Source organism: Salmo salar, chromosome ssa01 (assembly GCF_905237065.1).
Source record: "Salmo salar chromosome ssa01, Ssal_v3.1, whole genome shotgun sequence".
Lineage (NCBI taxonomy): Eukaryota > Metazoa > Chordata > Actinopteri > Salmoniformes > Salmonidae > Salmo > Salmo salar.
Window position 1 is genome coordinate 121594504 of NC_059442.1, and position 23394 is coordinate 121617897.

The 23394-nt window shown below is 44.3% G+C and overlaps 1 protein-coding gene across 1 annotated transcript in view; it reads right to left on the reverse strand.

The window, feature by feature from the left end:
* The window catches only part of col27a1a (collagen, type XXVII, alpha 1a), a 366487-nt gene that overhangs the window by 187373 nt on the left and 155720 nt on the right, over positions 1 to 23394 (reverse strand). Inside the window, exons 14-21 of the mRNA XM_045688056.1 lie at positions 20105 to 20149; positions 17817 to 17870; positions 17424 to 17468; positions 14373 to 14426; positions 14086 to 14139; positions 4138 to 4191; positions 3977 to 4030; positions 19 to 72 (exon numbers count right to left, since the gene is read on the reverse strand). Of these exons, the coding sequence (XP_045544012.1) occupies positions 19 to 72; positions 3977 to 4030; positions 4138 to 4191; positions 14086 to 14139; positions 14373 to 14426; positions 17424 to 17468; positions 17817 to 17870; positions 20105 to 20149 (414 nt within the window). The remainder of the gene's footprint in view (positions 1 to 18; positions 73 to 3976; positions 4031 to 4137; positions 4192 to 14085; positions 14140 to 14372; positions 14427 to 17423; positions 17469 to 17816; positions 17871 to 20104; positions 20150 to 23394) is intronic.

The window sequence follows — 23394 nt, forward strand, 5'->3', positions numbered from 1 at the left end:
TATCATATTATACTGTACCTCTAGCCCGGGCACCCCTCTAGGACCAGGCAACCCCCTCACTCCTGGCTTTCCCTGCAGGACATTACAAAACATTTTACCAAGGCAGAATGTGCAGTATCATAACCAAAAGCTGGCACTTTCTTCATGCTCATCACCTACTGTGTCTCGCCCCACGAAAGAATACTACAGTACTTACTCGAGAATTCTCTAGATTTCTGTAGTAACCTGTAGCATACTATAGATACTATACTCCACACTGTAGTATCCCTCAATCATGTGTAGTACTACTTAGTATTGAATTTTGTAGTATACTATAGAATAATATACTACACACTGTAGTATCCAATCGTGTAGTTCTTACTATACGCTGATCGTGTAGTTCTTACTATAGAACAGGGGTGTCAAACTAATTTCGCCCTGGGGGCCGCATTTGGTCTTCAACAAGGTCCATCGGGCATATTTCCTCGGCATAAACATTTGCATAATATAGTCCTCTATCCTGGGGTGGCAGGTAGCCTAGTGGTTAGTGTGTTGGACTTGTAACCGAAAGGTTGCAAGATTGAATCCCCGAGCTGAAAATAAAGGTACAAATCTGCCCCAGAACAAGGCACTTATCCCACTGTTCCTAGGCCATCATTGTAAATAAGAATTGTTCTTAACTGACTTGCCTAGTTAAATAAAGGTAAAATATCCAACATTTTTGGAATTTTCCATACTTCCTGACTGTCTAGCTTTACTTTCGGTGATTATTAGCGAGCTGGACACATTCAGTCAATTCTATAAATGTAGTTCCATTATAATTTCTAGAGAGTTTGAATTTGGTTTTAGTCATTTAAAAGTACATCTAAAAAATGTAATTCTGTAGTAAACTGTAGATAACTGTATTGCTCTACCAAGCAAAAAGGCAGTAACTGCTAATTAGGTTGAAAATGAGTTAGACATTTTTGATACATTAACTACATGCTTAATCACGTGGACAAGTATCCTGCCTCTATTGTATTGTGTTTTGGAGAAAATCAGGGTCATGTTAGCAGTAACTGCATAAAGTTACTGTGAAACCAAAGTAAATAAAAGTCATTTTTCTCAGTTCCACACTATGAGCAGTTACTGCCTTTTTGCTTTGTAGGGCAGAGTAGTATACTGTAGAATACATTATAAACCAGGTAGTTTGGGTCATGGATGCTGATTGGCTGAAAGCTGTGGTATATCAGACAATAGACCACGGTTATGATGCAACATCACTTGTTTAATTATGTTGGTAGTCCGTTTATAATGGCAATAAGGAACCTCTGGGGTTTGTGGTATATGGCCTATATAGCATACCACAGCTAAGGACTGTGTCCAGGCACTCAGCTTTGTGTTGTGTATAAGATCAGCCCTTAACCGTGGTATATTGGCCATATACCACACCTCCTCTGGCCTTATTGTTTAACTGTAGTATCCCTCGATCATGTGTAGTACTTACTATACCATTTCATAATATACAATACTACAGTATTATCCACAAAAACACTCTGTAGTGTTTAAATACTACTACAATTTAACTATTGTACTACTACAGTATTGAATTTGCATATACCCCACCCATTCCAAACCCTCATATTCTAATTTGTGCCACCCATGAGTGAGAAACCTACATGCCAAGTATAGACAGGGTTGGGGAGTAACATCTGTTACATGTAAGGGATTACAAAAATTGGCATCTGTTACCAGCAAAAAACAATTGTAATCAGATTAGATACTTTTGAAAAACTAGAGGATTACTTCGAGGATTACTTTTAAATTCAGAAAAGATGTTTGATTCTCTGCTCTCAATGACATTCAAATCAGCATTGAAAGAAGGCGCAAAATTTAAGTTTGTTCCACCTCAGCGAGTCTGACCACAAGTCAGAGACCACTATGATGACGTTTTGTTACTACTTACTACTTTATGACTACGTTTTGTGACTACTTTTGGGGCGGCAGATAGCCTAGTGATTAGAATGTTTGGCAAGTAACCGAAAGGTTGCTGGATCGAATCCCGAGCTGACAAGGCTGCATCTGTCTTTCTGCCCCTGAACAAGGCAGTTAACCCACTGTTCCCTGGAAGGCTGTCATTGTAAAAAATAATTTGTTCTTAACTGACTTGCCTAGTTAAATAAAGGTTAAGATAAAAATTACACACCAAATTTGTTTCATGGATCGTGGGAAAAGAGCAGGAATAGGCTTTTGTAGCTATGTCTTCCAATGGTGCGATTGCTGTCGGCATCCAAAGAGTATCAAACATCTACGGCGAGAAGGATATGACTTATTATTGATATCTACATAGCGCATTGATGTGAATCACAATGTTGCTCTCTCATTTAGCTATTTGCGCCTTACGGATTGCGGCTGATGTGGATGGCTGTTCACAAATCTAAATGTGTATTTGAACCCAATAAGGGTTGAATTCAAGAAGTTTAAGCGGCCTATCAATCATTGTTTTCGAAACCAGTGGAAAGCCAGTGAAAAATGCTCACTTGCAACAGCTGCATAGTGCAGATCCCAGCCTGTGGAATAAAAGTGGGGCTTTTATTGCTCAATCTAATTCATGCTGTGAAATGGCTAGTTAGTTAGCGGTGGTGCGCGCTAATAGCGTTTCAATCAGTGACGTCACTCGCTCTGAGACTTGAAGTAGGGTTTCCCCTTGCGTTGCAAGGGCCGTGGCTTTTGTGGCGCGATGGGTAACAATGCTTCGTGGGGTGTCAGTTGTTGATGTGTGCAAGGGTCCCTGGTTCGAGCCCGGGTTGGGGCGAAGAGAGGGACGGAACCTACACTGTTACATTGATGCTGTTGACCCGGATCATTGGTTGCTGCGGAAAAGGAGGAGGTCAAAGGGGGGGTGAGTGTAACCGATGTGAAATGGCTAGTTAGTTAGCGGTGGTGCGCGCTAATAGCGTTTCAATCAGTGACGTCACTCGCTCTGAGACTTGAAGTAGGGTTTCCCCTTGCGTTGCAAGGGCCGCGGCTTTTGTGGCGCGATGGGTAACGATGCTTCGTGGGGCGTCAGTTGTTGATGTGTGCAAGGGTCCCTGGTTCGAGCCCAGGTTGGGGCGAAGAGAGGGACGGAACCTACACTGTTACACTGATAAAAAATATATATCCATAGGCCTAATGGACTTATGCTCAAACTTGCAGACTTTTGATCAACTTAAAGGAGAAATCTGTAGTTGCTACATCCATTTTTGGACTTATAAATTACATATATTAATGTAAAGATATAATTTAATCATATTATTATATGTAGTAGAAAGCGATGGGTTAGAAGAAGCATACATAAACAACCCATAAAGTAAAACTTAACATCCATAAATGGCCAGCTATGTAAACTTTAACAATGATTTAATCTGCAATAGACGTCGTTCAATTGGTAACATAAATTGTTGTCTTCTTCTAATGCCTCTTAATGGGAAAGTAATCTAAAAGTAACTGAATGTAATCAGATTGTTACTGAGTTTGGGTAATCCAAAAGTTACATTACTGATTACAATTTTGGACAGGTAACTACTAACTGTAACAAATTACATTTAGAAAGGAACCTACACTACCTTGAGTATAGAACATAGTTTTTGTTCCATACAGGTTACAGAAAAGAGCAGAAGCACTGAACAAGCTGTTCAGACTGCAGTCCTACCTACAAACAGGTTATGGAAAGTTTGCTCTTTTAGTATTTGTAGAAGCCCCCACTTCTATGTCAAAGATAATAAAACAAAAACACAATAGTAAATATTACAGTTATGCCTGAAATACTTTGGTTTTTTAACTATGGTAATAGTGCAGTATTTATACTTTAGTAAACTGTATGCAATGCCTGCAAAATGTTTGCAAAAACAATACTAGGCTTCAGTAAAGTCTGCAAAAACACAAAAGTAAATATTATAGTATTTATACCATAGTATGCGTTAGTATGACCCACATGAAAAAATACTAACATTCAACAGATCCCAAAAAGACTCACATTTGGGCCTTCTAAGCCATTCTCTCCAGGAGGCCCCATGTCTCCAGGGAAACCCTGTGTTTTAGAGAGAAAAGGGAATATATTTATGCTGTTCTTGTTGTTGTGTGTACTTGTGTTTGTGTGTGTACATGCATGTGTGCATGTGTACTGTAAGTGGCTACCTCTGCTCCTGGAAGCCCAGGTACACCATCAGGCCCTCTCTCTCCTTGCTTGCCCTGGGAGTAGGAGGGAAATGCAAGGAAAATGAAAGCTGCAAGCACTGGGCCCACCATCAGCACAAATTGGACATATTGCCCTAGGATGCGCTACTTCTGTACTCCTTACCATGCTTGCCAAATATCACAACTAAAAATGTAACAGATAATACAATATTTTAGACAATTATTTATGATATAGACTACTTTAAATGTCTTCTTCTCCAGAACCGCTCGACTGATCAGTGCCAAATTTGGTACATGGCGTCTACGGATGCACATATTCAAACAATATTTTCCAAGCCTCTTGCTCAAACAATATGCCCGCAATGATTGTTCCTGTCCAACAGCCCCCACCCCCCCATACGGCTAAACATACGGCTAAACCATACTTTACAGATTAGCTAGACTCATAGCCCTTAGCATGTGTGCCAAATATCATAATTCGAAGTCAAACAGATCAAGGGATATAAACATATAGAGATATCAACATGTGCTTGTTATAGCACCACCATGTGGCCAATTTGCATGGCATTACGTGAGAGGGTGTGGCCAATTGCCTTTTACCATCATACAAGGTTCCACCCTCCTAGGCCTCACAATCTCATAGGAATTTGCCTTTTAATGTTGCCTTATGGAAGAAAATGAATAATTATAATAATTAAACCTGCAAGCAGTGTTGCCAGGGTTCAAGCTAGGTACTGTTATTCATTGTTGGTAAATGTTGAAATGATTTGAGTAGTTGTTATAAGATGGCAAAAGTGTTAGGAGTACCTGAAGAGGTGCATCAGGCATATTGGTAGTGTTTGACAATGAAATGTTTCACACTCAGAAAGTATTCAGACCCCTTAACTTTTTCCCACATTACAGCCTTATTTCAAAATGGATGAAAAAAAAATCTCAATCTACACACAATACCCCAGAATGACAACAGGTTTCTAGAATTTTTTGCAAATTCATTACAAATAAAAAACGGAAATATCACATTTACATGAGCATTCAGAACCCTTTACTCAGTACTTTGTTGAAGCACCTTTGACAGCAATTACAGCCTCGAGCCTTCATGGTATGATGCTACAAACTTGGCACACCTGTATTTGGGGAGTTTCAACCATTCTTCTCTGCAGATCCTCTCAAGTTCTGTCAGGTTGGATGGGGAGCATCGCTGCACAGTTATTTCCAGGTCTCTCAGAGATGTTTGAAAGGGTTCAAGTCCGGGCTCTGGCTGGGCCACTCAATGACATTCAGTAACTTGTCCCTAAGGCAAGCATGTGTTGTCTTGGCTGTGTGATTAGGGTCATTGTCCTGTAAGAAGGTGAACCTTCGCCCAGGACCCCAGTCTGAGATCCTGAGCGCTCTGGAGCAGGTTTTCATCAAGGATCTCTATACTTTGCTCCGTTCACCTTTCCCTTGATCCTGACTGGTCTCCCACTCCCTGTCGCTGAAAAACACCCCCACAACATGATGCTGCGACCACCATGCTTCACCGTAGGGATGTTATTGTCCAGGTGATGAGCGGTGCCTGGTTTGCTCCAGATGTGACGCTTGGCATTCAGGCCAAAGAGTTCAATCTTGGTTTCATCAGATCATAGAATCTTGTTCTCATGGTCTGAGGGTCCTTTATGTGGCTTTTGACAAACTCCAAGCAGGCTGTCATGCTGTCATGACAGTGACGGATGGTGGCGCCCCTCCTCGGCCGGGCGGAGCTCGGCGGTCGTCGTCGCCGGCCTACTAGCTACCATCGATCCCTTTTTGTTTCACTTTCGTTTGGTTAGGTCTAGGTAGGCACGCACCTGTTTTGGGTTAGTCATTAGAAAGGGGGGGTTATTTAAGTTAGCGTAGGATGTATGTGGTTGTACGTGATTGTGTTGCTTGTCCGGGTTTTGTGTGTTCGTAAAGAACGTGTATTGAGTTTTTCCTTCTGCCAGTGGTTTATTTTATTTGTCTACACCACCGCAGAATCGTTCAAGGGCTGCGCCCCTATACCTTGTCGACCACGTACAGTGCTTCAAATAAAGAAGTGTGGTCACGAACTCTCTCTGTCTCCTGCGCCTGACTCTACCTCTCCTGTTGTTCCTCGAGCCAGCCCGTGACAGAAATCACGTACCCAAACTAAATGGAGTCAGCAGGAGCTTCAGTGCCAGCCATGTCCATGGAGGAAACCTTCGACCAACACTCCACCCTGCTCCACCGGCTGGGGAACGCCATGGATCAGGTGTTGGCGCGCCTGGAGAGCTGGGACCGACGCGCTCTCGGCCCCCTGAACGCGGCAGGCCAACAGCCTGCGCCCCCACCAGCACCCACAGCACCCAGTACCAGTGGGGTGAAACTCGCTCCCCCCAGGGAGTACGATGGAACGGCCGCTGGGTGTAAGGGCTTCTTGCTCCAGTTGGAGTTATACCTGGCGACCGTTCGTCCCTCTCCCTCGGGGAAGGAGAGCGTCAGCGTCCTCGTCTCCTGCCTCACGGGTAAGGCCCTGGAATGGGCAAACGCCGTGTGGGACAGTCCGGACTCAGCCAGGGACAACTACCCAGAGTTCACCCGCCGCTTTCGGGCAGTATTCGATCATCCCCGGAGGGGAGAGCGGCGGGTGAGCGGCTGTTTCACCTGAGGCAGGAGACGAGGAGCGCGCAGGACTTCGCTCTCGAGTTCCGGACCCTGGCCGCGGGAGCAGGGTGGAATGAGAGGGCCCTTATAGATCACTACCGTTGTAGTTTGAGGGAGGACGTCCGCCGGGAATTAGCCTGTCGGGACACGACCCACACACTGGACCAACTGGTGGATCTGTCCATCCGACTGGACAATCTGCTGGCCGCCCGCGGACGTCCGACCCGGGCCCTGCTCATTCCACCCTCCAGCCCTCCTGCTCCCACGCCTATGGAGATAGGGGGGGCAGCAGCCAGGAAGACTGGAGGGGGAGGTCGCTCCTGCACCTCATGTGGTCGCAGAGGGCACACTGTGGACCGGTGCTGGGGAGACTCCCCTAGGAGTCCAGAGGGCAGGCAGAGCGCTCCTTTGACACCTCAGGTGAGTCAGCACCAGCCTCACCCAGAGCCCCCTGTCCGTCACATGTATGTGTCAGTGTCCTTTCCTTGTTTCTCCCCTCACTCCCGGTTTAAGGCGCTAGTCGATTCAGGCGCAGCAGGGAGTTTTATGGACCGTGGGGTCGCGGCTAAGTTAGGGATTCCCCTGGTCCAGTTGGACCAACCCTTCCCCGTGCACGCCCTAGACAGTCGACCACTAGGGTCAGGGCTGGTCAGGGAGGTCACTGTGCCTCTGGTCATGGTAATGTGGGGGGGTCATGAGGAATGGATTAGTCTTTTCCTCATCGATTCACCAGCATTTCCAGTGGTTCTAGGGATTCCCTGGCTAGCCACTCACAACCCTAAGATTTCGTGGGGACAGAGGGCTCTTAAAACCTCTTGGGGCTAGGTGGGACGCTAGCGTGCCACCCGTGGTGCACTCCATCAACAGCAGGTGCATTTCAAGAGCGGCAAATTTGAATCCAAATAAATGTCAAAATTCAAATTTTTCAAAAATACAACTATGTTACACCATTTGAAAGATAAACATCTCCTTAATCTAACCACATTATACGATTTCAAAAAGGTTTTACGGCGAAAGCATAAATTTAGAGTATGTTAGGACAGTACATTTACAAGAGTTGTGTGTAATGTTTTGTCAAGTCAAAGACAGGGTCACCAAAACCATAAAACCAGCTAAAATGATACACTAACCTTTTACAATCTCCATCAGATGACACTCCTAGGACATTATGTTAGACAATGCATGCATTTTTAGTTCTATCAAGTTGATATTTATATCCAAAAACAGCGTTTTACTATGGCATTGATGTTGAGGAAATCGTTTCCCTCCAATAACCGGCAGTCAAGTCAGCGTCACAAATTAAATAATTAAAATTAGAAAACATTGGTAAAATATTATATTGTCATTTAAAGAATTATAGATTTACATCTTTTGAACGCAATCAACTTGCCAGATTTAAAAATAACCTTACTGGGAAATCACACTTTGCAATAATCTGAGCACTGTGCCCAGAAAAATACGCGTTGCGATACAGACTAGACGTCATGTTGGGGAGATCTAAAATCGAAAATACTATGTAAATAATCCATTACCTTTGATTCTCTTCATCAGATGTCACTTCCAGGTATCACAGGTCCATAACGAATGTAGTTTTGTTCAAAAAAGCTCATCATTTATGTCCAAAAATCTCCGTCTCGTTAGCACATGATGTAAGCCAGCCGGACTTCTCGTCATGAACGAGGGGAAAAAATATATTTCCGTTCGTTCAAACATGTCAAACGTTGTATAGCATAAATCATTAGGGCCTTTTTAACCAGAACATGAATAATATTCAAGGTGGACGAATGCATAGTCTTTTATAACGTATTGGAACGAGGGTACCCAACATGAAGTAGCGCGCCAGGTGTCTAATGGGACATCACCGTTCCATGGCTCTTGTTCGGTCAGATCTCCCTCCAGAAGACTCAAAACACTTTGTAAAGGCTGGTGACATCTAGTGGAAGCAATAGGAAGTGCCAAAATATTCCTAAACCCCTGTGTTTTTCAATGGGATAGGTTTAAAGTCAATACAACACATCAGGTATCCACTTCCTGTCAGAAAATGTCTCAGGGTTTTGCCTGCCAAATGAGTTCTGTTATACTCACAGACACCATTCAAACAGTTTTGGAAACTTTAGAGTGTTTTCTATCCATATATAATAAGTATATGCATATTCTAGTTACTGGGTAGGATTAGTAACCAGATTAAATCGGGTACATTTTTTTTATCCAGACGTGCAAATGCTGCCCCCTAGACCCAACAGGTTAAGGGGTGGTCAAATGAGTGCTCGGGCAGGTGCATAGGAGTTTCCATCGGTGCGACTACGGTGGAGAGTCCAGACCAAGTATCCACCGTGCACATTCCCTCAGAGTATGCCGATTTGGCTATCGCCTTCAGTAAAACGAAGGCGACCCAATTACCACCTCATCGACGAGGAGACTGTGCGATAAACCTCCAGGTGGGCGCTGCCCTTCCTCGTAGTCACGTTTATCCCCTGTCTCAGGAGGAAACAGCGGCTATGGAGACATACGTCACTGAGTCTTTGAGGCAGGGATACATTCGGCCATCTCACTCACCCGTCTCCTCAAGCTTCTTTTTCGTGAAGAAGAAGGAGGGAGGTCTGCGCCCGTGCATTGACTATAGAGGTCTAAATGCCATCACAGTGGGTTTCAGTTACCCACTACCTCTCATCGCCTCGGCGATGGAGTCATTTCACGGGGCGCGCTTCTTCACGAAATTGGATCTCAGGAGCGCATATAATCTGGTGCGTATCCGAGGAGGGGACGAGTGGAAAACGGCATTTAGTACCACATCTGGCCATTATGAGTACCTCGTCATGCCATATGGGTTAAAGAATGCTCCCGCAGTCTTTCAATCCTTTGTGGACGAGATTCTCCGGGACCTGCTCGGTCAGGGTGTAGTGGTGTACATCGATGACATTCTGGTCTACTCCACTACACGCGCCGAGCATGTGTCTCTGGTGCGTAAAGTGCTTGGGCGACTGGTGGAGCATGACCTATACGTCAAGGCTGAGAAATGTGAGTTTTCCAAACCAGCCGTCTCTTTCTTGGGGTATCGCATTTCATCATCAGGGGTAGTGATGGAATGTGACCGCGTTTCAGCCGTGCGTAATTGGCCGACTCCCACCACGGTGAAGGAGGTGCAGCGGTTTTTGGGATTTGCCAATTACTACCGGAGGTTTATCCGGGGCTTTGGTCAGGTGGCGGCTCCCATTACCTCACTGTTGAAGGGGGCCCGGTGCGGTTGCAGTGGTCCGCGGAGGCGGACAGGGCCTTTAGTCGTCTGAAGGTTTTGTTCACCGACGCTCCGGTGCTGGCGCACCCGGACCCCTCTTTGCCCTTCATAGTGGAGGTGGACGCGTCCGAGGCTGGGGTAGGAGCCGTGCTGTCCCAGCGCTCGGGCGCCCCCCAAAGCTCCGCCCCTGCGCCTTCTTCTCTAGGAAGTTGAGTCCGGCGGAGCGTAACTATGATGTGGGGGACAGGGAGCTGTTGGCTGTGGTCAGAGCCCTGAAGGTGTGGAGACATTGGCTTGAGGGGGCACGTCACCCTTTTCTCATCTGGACTGACCACCGCAATCTGGAGTACATCCGGGCGGCGAGGAGACTGAACCCGCGTCAAGCCAGGTGGGCGATGTTCTTTACGAGATTTCGGTTTAACATCTCGTATATCCCAGGTTCCCGGAACACTAAGGCCGACGCACTGTCTCGTCTCCATGACGCCGAGGAACGGTCCACCGATCCCACGCCCATACTTCCAGCCTCCTGCCTGGTGGCACCGGTGGTCTGGGAGGTGGACGCGGACATCGAGCGGGCGTTACGGACGGAGCCTACTCCTCCGCAGTGGCCAGTGGGTCGTAAGTACGTTCCGCTCGATGTTCGCGATCGGCTGATTCGGTGGGCTCACACGCTTCCCTCCTCGGGTCACCCAGGGGTTGAGCGGACAGTGCGTGGTCTTAGTGGGAGATACTGGTGGCCCACCTTGGTGAGGGACGTGAGGCACTATGTCTCCTCCTGTTCGGTGTGCGCTCAGAGTAAGGCTCCCAGGCACCTGCCTAGAGGGAAATTACAACCCCCTCCCGGTTCCACAACGACCATGGTCCCACCTGGCGGTGGATTTCTTGACCGATCTCCCGCCGTCTCAGGGCAACACTACGATCCTGGTCGTTGTGGACCGGTTTTCTAAGTCCTGCCGTCTGCTTCCGTTACCCGGTCTTCCTACGGCCCTGCAGACCGCGGAAGCCTTATTCACCCACGTCTTCCGGCACTACGGGGTGCCCGAGGATATCGTCTCAGATCGAGGCCCCCAGTTCACGTCCAGAGTGTGGCGGGCGTTTATGGAGCGACTGGGGGTTTCGGTCAGTCTGACCTCGGGGTTTCACCCCGAAAGTAATGGGCAGGTGGAAAGGGTAAACCAGGAGGTGGGCAGGTTCCTGCGGTCCTACTGCCAGGACCGGCCAGGGGAGTGGGCAAGGTTCGTGCCATGGGCCGAAATGGCTCAGAACTCTTTGCGCCACTCCTCCACCAACATATCACCATTCCAATGTGTGTTGGGTTATCAGCCGGTCCTGGAGCCATGGCATCAGAGCCAGACGGAGGCCCCTGAGGTGGAGGAATGGGTTCTGCGCTCAAGGGAGACCTGGAACACTGTGCAGGAATCCCTGGAACGAACCAGGGTACGACAAAAAGCGAGTGCTGACCGGCACCGCAGCGAGGCCCCGGTGTTCACCCCAGGGGAGAGAGTCTGGCTCTCGACCCGGAACCTGCCCCTCCGCCTGCCCTGCCGGAAGCTGGGTCCGCGGTTTGTGGGGCCATTTAAAGTCCTGAGGAGAATAAACGAGGTGTGTTACAGATTACAACTTCCTTCTTATTATCGCATTAACCCCTCGTTTCATGTGTCTCTCCTCAGGCCGGTGGTAGCTGGTCCGCTGCAGGAAAATGAGGTACGGGAGGTCCCTCCACCCCCCCCTGGACATCGGGGGGCCCCCGGCGTACACAGTCCGGTCCATCTTGGACTCCAGACGCCGGGCGAGGGGCCTGCAGTACCTCGTGGACTGGGAGGGGTACGGCCCGGAGGAGAGGTGCTGGGTACCGGTGGAGGACATATCCGGGAGTTCCGGGAGTTCCACAGCCTCCATCCGGATCGCCCTGCGCCTCGCCCTCCGGGGCGTCCTCGAGGCCGGCGTCGCCGCGCGTCAGGGGGGGAGTACTGTCACGACAGTGACGGATGGTGGCGCCCCTCCTCGGCCGGGCGGAGCTCGGCGGTCGTCGTCGCCGGCCTACTAGCTACCATCGATCCCTTTTTGTTTCACTTTCGTTTGGTTAAGTCTAGGTAGGCACGCACCTGTTTTGGGTTAGTCATTAGAAAGGGGGGGTTATTTAGGTTAGCGTAGGATGTATGTGGTTGTACGTGATTGTGTTGCTTGTCCGGGTTTTGTGTGTTCGTAAAGAACGTGTATTGAGTTTTTTCCTTCTGCCAGTGGTTTCTTTTATTTGTGTACACCACCGCAGAATCGTTCAGGGCTGCGCCCCTATACCTTGTCGACCACGTACAGTGCTTCAAATAAAGAAGTGTGGTCACGAACTCTCTCTGTCTCCTGCGCCTGACTACCTCTCCTGTTGTTCCTCGAGCCAGTCCGTGACACATGCGCCTTTTACTAAGGAGTGGCTTCAGTCTGGCCACTCTACCAAAAATGCCTGATTGGTGGAGTGCTGCAGAGATGGTTGTCCTTCTACAAGGTTAACCCATCTCCACAGAGGAACTCTGAAGCTTTGTCAGAGTGACCATTGGGTTCTTGGTCACCTCCCTGACAAAGGCCCTTCTCCCCCGATTTCTCAGTTTAGCCGGGCGGCCAGCTCTAGTCAGAGTCTTGGTGGTTCCAAACTTCTTCCATTTAAGAATGATGGAGGCCACTGCGTTCTTGAGGACCTTCAATGCGGCAGAAAGTTTTTGGTACCCTTCCCCAGATCTGTGCCTCGATACAATCCTGTCTCAGAGCGCTAAAGGGAAAGGGGGATACCTAGTCAGTTGTACAACTGAATACCTTTAACTGAAATGTGTCTTCCGCATTTAACCCAACCCCTCTGCGGACAATTCCTTCGACCTCATGGCTTTTTCTTTGCTCTGACATGCACTGTCAACTGTGGGACCTTATATAGACAAGTGTGTGCCTTTACAAATCATGTCCAATAAATTGAATTTACCACAAGTGGACTCCAATCAAGTTGTAGAAACAGCTCAAGGATGATCAATGGAAACAGGATGCACCTGAGCTGAATTTCGAGTCTCATAGCAATGGGTCTGAATACTCATGTAAATAAGGTATCTGTTTTTTATTTTCAATACATTTAAAACAAAAAAAAAATGGCTTTTGCTTTGTCATTATGGAGTATTGTGTGTAGATTGATGAGGATTATTATTTTTTAATCCATTTTAGAATAAGGCTGTAACGTAACAAAATGTGGAAAAAGTGAAGGGGTCTGAATACTTTCCGAATGCACTGTACATACATATTTATGTATGTGAAATGTTTAATCGTGAAACACTATCAATACCCCTGATGCACATCTTCAGGTACTACTCATAAACACTACTCATTACCCTGATGAAGACAGCTTGCCTGTCGAAACGTTGGACATTACATTTTTGTGTCTGAGCTCTTAGAGTGTGCGACTCTCCTTTATTTTCAAGTTTTCCACTCCGCTAGCCAACACCTCACCTAAATAGGTGTGCGTTTCTTTTTCCCTCTAGACTACTCATAAACACACACACACACACACACAGTGGCCCCATAGCGCCACCATCAGGACAAATTGAACACGTCACTCTAGGATGAGCTGCTTCTGTACTCCTTACCACGCTTGCCAAATATATGAACGCAACATCAAACAGATCATACAATATGCCTTAGAGGAATTTTGGACCAATAACTAAAAGCCACATAATTCACATTTACTGTTGCTGCATGATTATTTTCCTGTCACATGTGGTCCCATGTTGCTCAGTTGGTAGAGCATGGTTGTGGGTTGGACTCCCACGGGGGACCAGTACAAGAAAGCATGAAAATGTAAGTCGATCTGGATAAGTGTGTCTACTAAAATGTAATGTGAAACTGGCTTAAATTAAGATATGGCATCTATATTTTGTTCATTAGTCCACCGTTAATAACATCTTCAAAGAATTGTGCATATCACCAGTCAAGTTTTCAAGCTCGAGCACTTTCAGTACAGAGCAAAAACGGTGATGATGATGTATTTTGCATGGCCAAACTAAAATCCTTATCCCAATGCAATTCATAGCGGGAGAACTCACCTGAAGACCTGGTTTTCCTCTGGTACCTGGCAACCCTGGAGTACCCTGAACACCCTGTTAGATACACAGACCCCAATGATCTTAATAAACTCAGCAGCAACAGAACAACTCTGAAAGCATTATATCCAATGAGATTGATGGGAACTTCACCAGCATTTAGACATGCATGATTTTGGTTAACATCTCCAAGGCCAAGGCTCTGTGTGAGTGTGTGTGTACATTTGCTTGGGCAGTTGGAGGTCAGCAGAGAGGAAATTAAAGGGTTAACCTGGGGGGTTGGGTTCTACCTTGTCTCCTTGGAACCCGATCTTTCCCTGCTCTCCATGAAGCCCAATTTCACCCTAATGTGGTTGGAGGAAGTGAAAGAATGGAGGGGGAAAGAGAGAACACCATTAGCAAAGGTGAAATTTGACCACAAGACAATACTCATTCCAACTTTGCAATTCATTCACTATACCCGATCACTAGGGTTGGGTAGGTTACTTTCTAAATGTAATCTGTTACAGTTAGTAGTTACCTGTCCAAAATTGTAATCAGTAATGTAACTTTTGGATAAACTACACTCAGTAACAAATTTTGATTACATTCAGTTACTTTTCCCCTTAAGACGCATTAGAAGAAGACAAGAATGTATGTTACCAATTGAACAACACCTATTGCAGGATAAATAAATGTTCAAGTTTACATAGCTGGCCATATATGGATGTTACATTTTACTTTATGGGTTAGTTAGGTAAGCTTCTTCTAACACATCGCTTTCTACTACATATAATAAAATGATTATATCTTTACATTAAAAACCAAAGTCTATCAGAATTCCAGTCATTTCAATAAATGTTATGCCCCCCCCCCAGCGGTCTAAGGCACTGCATTGCAGTGCTAGAGGCGTCGCTACAGACCCTGGTTTGTTCCCAGACTTTGTCACAACCGGCTGTGATTGGGAGTCCCATAGGGCGGCGCACAATTGGCCCAGCGTTGTCCGGGTTAGGGGAGGATTTGGCCGGGGGGATAGGCCATCATTGTAAATAAGAATTTGCTATTAACTGACTTGCCTACTTAAATAAAGGTAAACAAATGCATCTTCAAGAATAGGACTTGTTTTAACGATGTTATGAGGCAATACAGTGTTTATTTACATATACAATGTTTACAAACATTGGAGAAAAACAAGCTTATATTTTGGGTTCTCATGGAGTGTGACAGTTAAATTTAGCTCATGAGGCATTTATAAGTTATTTTCTTAAAGAGTCAATGGATATACAGTACCAGTCAAAAGTTTGGACACACCTACTCAAAGATTTTTCTTTATTTTTACAATTTTCTACATTGTAGAATAATGGCGAAGACATCAAAACTATGAAACCACACATATGGAATCATGTAGTAACCAAAAACGTGTTAACTTCTCTAGGGTAGGGGGCAGTATTTTGACGTCCGGATGAAAGGCGTGCCCAAATTAAACTGCCTGCTACTCAGGCTCAGAAGGTAGGATATGCATATTATTAGTAGATTTTGATAGAAAACACTGACGTTTCTAAAACTGTTTGAATGATGTCTGTAAGTATAACAGAACTCATATGGCAGGCAAAAACCTGAGAAAAATCCAACCAGGAAGTGTGGAAATCTGAGGTTGTAGTTTTTCAAGTGATTCCCTATCCAGTATAGAGTGACTTAGGGTTCATTTTGCACTTCCTAAGGCTTCCATTAGATGTCAACAGTCTTTAGAACGTTGTTTCATGCTTCTACTGTGAATATGGAGCGAACAAGAGGGCTTGGAAGTTGATGAGTGAGAAAATGACATAAGCTTAGAGGCGCGTGCTCACGTGAGAGTTAGCTGTGTTCCTTTTCTTTTCTGAAGACATTGGAATTGTCCGGTTGGAATATTACTGAAGATTTATGTTAAAAACGTCCTAAAGATTGATGCTATACATCGTTTGACATTTCTACGAACGTAAATATAACTTTTTTTTACTTTTCGTCGTGATATTTGCACGCGCTTCCTGCATTTGGAGTAGTGGACTGAACGCGCAAACAAAAGGAGGTATTTGGACATAAATTATGGACTTTATCGAACAAAACAAACATTTATTGTGGACCTGGGATTCCTGGGAGTGCATTCCGATGAAGATCATCAAAGGTAAGTGAATATTTATAATTTTATTTCTGAGTTTTGTTGACTCCACAAAATGGCGGGTTTGGTTTCGTGTCTGAACGCTGTACTCAGATTATTGCAAAATTTGCTTTCGCCGTAAAGCTTTTTTGAAATCTGACACAGCGATTGCATTAAGGAGAAGTGTATCTATAATTCTTTAAATAACTGTTGAATATTTTATCAACGTTTATGATGAGTATTTCTGTAAATTGATGTGCTCATTCACCGGAAGTTTTGGGAGGCAAAACATTTCACGCCAATGTAAAATGGGGGTTTTGGATATAAATATGAACTTTATCGAGCAAAACATACATGTATTGTGTAACATGAAGTCCTATGAGTGCCATCTGATGAAGATCATCAAAGGTTAGTGATTCATTTTAGCTGTATTTCTGGTTTTTGTGACGCCTCTCCTTGCTTGGAAAATGGCTGTGTGGTTTTTCTTGTTTAGGTGCTGTCCTAACATAATCTAATGTTATGCTTTCGCCGTAAAGCCTTTTTGAAATCAGACAATCTGGTTTGATTAACGAGAAGTGTATCTTTAAAATGGGATATAATAGTTGTATGTTTGAGAAATTTGAATTATGAGATGTTTGTTGTTTTGAATTTGCCACCCTGCTATTTCACTGGCTGTTGAATAGTGCGTCCCGCAGGTGGGACGCTAGCTTCCCACCTGTCCCAGAGAGGTTAAACAAATCAAAATATATTTTATATTTGAGATTCTTCAAAGTAGCTACCCTTTGCCTTGATGACAGCTTTGCACACACTTGGCATTCTCTCAACCAGCTTCACCTGGAATGCTTTTCCAACAGTCTTGAAGGAGTATCCATATATGCACTTGTTGGCTGCTTTTTCTTCACTCTGCATTCCAACTCATTCCAAACCATCTCAATTGGGTTGTGGTCGGGTGATTGCGGAGGCAAGGTCATCTGATCCAGCACTCCATCACTCTGCTTCTTGGTCAAATAGCCCTTACACAGCCTGGAGGTGTGTTGGGTCAACAAATGATAGTCCCACTAAGCGCAAACCAGATGAGATGGCGTATTGCTTCAGAATGTTGTGTGATTTCATAGTTTTATTTCATAGTTGTGATGTCTTCACTATTATTCTACAATGTGGAGGGGGGAGTACATTATCCATCACATGCTGCTCAATCACAGGCCAATAACGGGAATATTCAGATCACCTTATCACCTTTCAGTCCTGGTTCTCCTGGGTTGCCGGGCACCCCCTGCAAGAAACACACACATATAGAGATTAGGACCAATCAAACTGTCCCCTTTCCTGTCTGGCCTGTCCCACCCCAATGAATCAGTAACTTAGTATTATTCACTATATTATTGTGGAGCTGCACTGGTCAACAACTGCACTGACAGCTATAAACTGTTCAAGTTCCACGGAGACATCTAATTAATTGTCAGTATTATTCCATATAGTATAGATAGGACAACAGTAACTCACTACGTTAACATGAGCGAAAACTCATTTTCCCAGATGTACAGTATACTACTACACTAGTGGGGTTATAAAGGAGTTAGGTAGGTGCAAAGGTCCTCTCTCTCTGTGTGTGTGTGATCACCTTCAGTCCATTGGGTCCTGGAAGGCCCATCTTCCCATTAGGTCCCATGTCACCCTGAGGCCAGAAGGCGAGAGACACAAAGCCATATTAATGTCCTGATAATCTGGTCTGTAAAAAGCCAATTTAACTAATTGCTTAATCAGTGTTATTATGCGAGTTAAGGGGACTTCAGAAGGACAAGACTTTGAGCTAATGTGTTAAAGTGTGTTGACTCAACAAACTCTGCTTGAAGTGAGCTGAATTTGAAAAAGCTTGTTGAGTAAAATTACAAATTCATGTTTGCCTTTGGAAGGCAACACTGTCCAAATGTTGAGAAAAGTCAAAATCCCATTGCAGCTGGTTGCCTTACAATTGTTCATTTAATCAACAAACTACTAGAATTGAGCTGAATTTCAACAAGCTTGTTGAGTAAAATTACAAATGTACATTACCCTGTCAGTTATTCTCAATGTATGTTTGAGATAATAAAAATAATTGTTGGATATCCTCACTCTGACTGGATTCCAATAGGAATTACACATTACTTTGCAAGCCAGCATAATGTGACTATTAGACCACTGCTTTAGGGTGTACAGTAACTAGGCCCTCAAAGGCCTTATGATATATACTGTCATAAATATTTTAATTTTACACTGGGAAATATGCAAATAATGTTGAATAAATTCTCAAGATTAATTGAATGTTCACTCGACCTAAAATTCAAAAGTTGAGTGAACATACAACTCAACTTCAGAATGTATGTTAGTTCAGCTACATGCTATAAAACTCACAATCCTATCGCAGCTGGTTGCCTTACAATTGTACGTTGAATCACCCCCCCAAAAATGTACAATGTAGGTGACCTGGAACGTACCCCTTGAGGAAGGAAATCAGGAAGTGTTTCACAATTCAAAACACTGTAAAGTTTTACTTTTATGAGATTGAATATCTTCCAGCTAGTTCCTCCTTTCCTAGGTATAAGCACCAAAGACATAGATTGGGTGTATGGGGTTGAAGATTAATTTAATGACATTTTCATGCCTTTGAGAGCATGACGTTAGCTGGATCTGTGTGTGTGTGTGTGTGTGTGTGTGTGTGTGTGTGTGTGTGTGTGTGTGTGTGTGTGTGTGTTTGGCTGCGTGTGAATGCATGCTTTTTGAGTTTCATTCAGTTTGGAGGTCCCTCTAAGTTCTAGGATTCAGAACTGGGTGTCCCAAAAGAGAGTATTACTTTCCTTCTCTCCAGTGTGTGCTCAAATTTGAGACATGATCCAAGTCTTTGATGGTCATTATAAAGGAAACAAAGGAGTCTTATTAGAAAGAATCCTGTGCTAGATTGAAGGCCTGCAGATAATGTTGACCTATGAGCATTCAAACAGGAGCAAATGGGCCACAGCAACTGTCACAGGCTGGATCCCAAATGGTGCAATGGTGGGGTGGGGTGTCGGCTCGAAAATGGCAGTTGTATATTTACAAGCAAACAGAAATGTGGCTTGGTGGCAGAGGAAAGGGCTGCTGTGTTTACCACCAGGATCAGGTGGATGCCTGGTCAGACTGAGACTAAGGGCACAGCTGTAATTAGAGGCCCTCAGCATTTCCAATTATAGGCCTGGTGGTGGGTGAGGATAGAGTAGGGGGAGCTGCGAGGAACAAAGCGGGCGGGAGAAAACAAGGGAAACATTATAATCAGATGCAATTTCGCCCGTGACGGAGGAACTGGCTCTTTACAAAGCCAAATTTGAAAGGAATTCGAGGACACAGCGTGTGCACCCCAATAATCTCTCATTCCTCCTTTAGTGTGCACTTGTTCACTACTTCTCAACAATTGAAAAGCATTGGATTGGTGCTGAGGGAGTTTCCATATACCAGTAATTTCCTTTCAAATCCATGAAGGGAAGTGAACAAATGCACACTTGGGGAGAAAAGAGAGATAATTGGGATGCACCCAGCAGCTTCCTTGTTAGTCTCTGGGGGTTTGGTGTAGATTGAGGGCTGTGTGCTGTTTGGAGTGTCATTAAAAGATCCCAGGCAGGATAAAGGAAGGGAAGGCCATTCTGTCACAGGGCTTCCGAGATGACTTTGGGTCATGTCGTGTGGCCAACACAAAGCCACCCCACAGGACACAGACGTCAATTCAAAGTGGAAACAACGTTGATTCAACCAGAGTGTGCCCAGTGGTAAAATATGGGCCAGGCAGTATATGGTCTTCAAAGCCAGTGTTGGGTGGAAATGGATGTTGACACCTGTGCACACAAACCAATAAAACAAACATAAAAATGGTACACAGAAGCACAGACAGTTTATACTTACAATAAGTCCAAGAACTCCATTAGGGCCACGGGCTCCAAGCAAACCCTTGGAGAGGAAAGAGGAAGAGTGATTGTGAGAGAGAGAGAGCGCTAGAGAGAGAACAGGTTTCTGGGGTTATATGCTGGATCCATTTGTAAATAGCCCACCCGATCTACCTACCTCATCCCCATATTGTTTTTATTTACTTTTCTGCTCTTTTGCACACCAGTATCTCTACTTACACATCATCATCTGCTCATGTATCACTCCAGAGTTAATCTGATAGATTGGATTTACTTCACTACTATGGCCTATTTATTGCCTACCTCACGCCATTTGCACACACTGTATATAGACTTTCTTTTTTTCTATTGTGTTATTGACTGTACGCTTGTTTATTCCATGTGTAACTCTGGTGTTGTTGTTTGTGTCGCACTGCTTTGCTTTATCTTGACCAGGTCGCAGTTGTAAATGAGAACTTGTTCTCAACTAGCTTACCTGGTTAAATAAAGGTGAAATAAAATGTGTAAAAATGCTTTTTTTAACAAACACGCTCAGAAGAGTGTTTAGTGAAGACTAAGGAAGGGGGTGGTGGGGGACATTTGTGTGTGTGCGAGAGCATGCTCGTGCATGTGTGAGAGAAGGTGAATTGGGAGCTAGGCTCGCTGTCCGTCCTGCTGCAGTTTATGTAATCTCCAGGTTCCATCTTCCCTGGCAATGCGAGAAGAGAACAGTTGCAGCGGGACACAGAGAGAGGTTTGTTGACCCCCTGCCTCTCCCCCTCTGCTACATGCCATGCCCATTTCCTCCTGCCTTGCAGCCCATGATGAAAGGATCACTTTATTCTCCTCTTCTCTTTCTGAAGAGAGGAGAGATGGAGGCTAGCCTCGCAGGAAGTCAAGAAACTCAAACTAGCTAAATTCCTTTTTCCAGAGGAAAAGTGAAAATAAAGTCAAGTGAAAAGATAGAGGGACATGATCTGTGGAGATCTGCCCACCGGCCAAATTATTTCAGCCTTCATCAGCAAATCTGAGGTTGTTGTTGCATTCACCTTCCAATAGCAATAGCCTGACAGTTATTGTCACCCTTGATAAAGATGAGCAAAAAAGACTGTATAAAATAAATAATGCAAATACTGAGCTATACTGAACAAAAGTATAAACGCAACATGCCACAATTTAAAAGATTTTACTGCGTTACAGTTCATATAAGGAAATCTGTCAGTTGAAATTAATTAGGCCCTAATCTATGGATTTCATATGAGTGGGTATAGAGATACGTTGTGTGACCACCATGTGCCTCAAGCAGCGCAACATCTCCTTCTATTAGAGTTGATCAGGCTGTGGCCTGTGGAATGTTGTCCCACTACTCTTCAATAGCTGTGTGAAGTTGCTGGATATTGTTGGGAATTGGAACATGCTGTCGTGCACGTCGATCCAGAGCATCACAAATATGATCAATGGGTGACATGTATGGTGAGTATGGGGGTGTGCATCATCATGCTGAAACATGAGGTGATGGTGGCGGATGAATGGCACGAAAGATGGGCCACAGGATCTCGTCAAGGTATCTCTGTGCATTCAAATTGCCATCGATAACACACAATTGTGTTTGTTGTCCGTAGCTCATGTGAGGCCGGTTGGACGTACTGCCAAATTCTCTAAAACAACATTGGAGGCGGCTTATGGAAGATACATTAACATTACATTCTCTAGCAACAGCTCTGGTGAACATTCCTGCAGTCAGAATGCCAAACGCACACTCCCTCAAAACTTGAGATGTCTGACATTTTGTTGCGTGACAAAACTTCTAATTTTAGAGTGGCCTTTTATTGTCCCCAGCACAAGGTGCACCTGTGTATTTGTCATACTGTTTAATCAGCTTCTTTATATGCCACACCTGTCAGGTGGATGGATTATCTTGGGATGTAAACACATTTGTGCACAAATGTAAAAATAATTTGGGATCTTTTATTTCAGCTCATGAAACATGGGACCAACACTTTACATGTTGCGTTTATATTTAAGTTCATTGTATATTGTATGCAATTGCTCATTGAAAGAGATTTTGTTTAACAAGTAATACACTTTTTTTTAAAGATATGGTTCAAAATTATTGGCACCTCTAAAGATTCTTATAAAAACAAATAAAATGTAATCTGCATGAACATTTACTTTTTTAAAGTAACTGTCCAGTGTTTTCAGATTTTTATGAAATAGGACCTATAATTACTTACAATATGAGTGAAATGGTTTTCCTTCCAAAGAACTGTAATTAAGTATGTTAAAAAGCAGCTTTTCTGTGTTGGAATGGTGTGGGTATAACCCAACAACTGAATGGTGCGAGCATTAGTGATGTGCGAGCCATAAAAGTAATGTTTGGAAAATATTTGGTGAAGTGGTAAAAGAGGATGATATCAGTGCCGGCTATGTTACTGTGATGACTGTGAGGCTCTATACAAATTCAACAGTCACAAGACGGGACTTCAAATAGGTCTATGCCATGTCAAGGGAACTGTAGCCTACTGTTTAAATGTGTTAAATGGAAACTGAAATCTGGACATTGACTGAGTCTTTTGGCGAAATCCAAAGTCCTCTGATAATACTAGTCCCGTGAGAATCGACATTCCTGTGTTTTGAGAGAAATGTCTGAGTTTGACAGGTGTTACTCACAGTTTGAGCAAGAAAACAATAACTGATTGAACTAAGTGCTGCTCATAGCCTATATATGAAAGCCCTACATGTATCAACTTTCACAGTCAATGCTTTTGTTCATAGATTTTGTGCGAATGAATTGAACATCGTAAAAGCATCACAAAAGAATATTTAGCCTCTGGTATAATGGACATTCTGGGGTAATAAATACATAACCAATGTTCTCTAGTAATACTAGTCCCATGCGAATAGGGCTATAGTCTTAATAATAACAACTCCTGCAGAATTAAGCATTTATTGCAGTAAAATTATACACTAAAATAGGTAATATTTGGACTTCGGAACAGGAGTGGAGAAATATTATTTATTTATGCATCTTGAGAGAATGCTCAGTTAGAGACCATCTATATAGGTGCTGTCTTCAAAATAAAAGCTGACAGTATTTCAGCTACATAAAATATGCATGGAAGCCAAACTGCAATCAGAAACACCTTGGGTCGTTTTCACAGCTTTATTTTTCCTTACAACTGGTCAAACTGATGCAATTTGGACATTTTCCACAGAAAATCGTTCCTGTTTTATTTTTTGCCATAGTCCCTAAACATCTTTGCTCCGCGAAAGATGACAAAACTTCACCGATGTCAACTAGATTGAAGC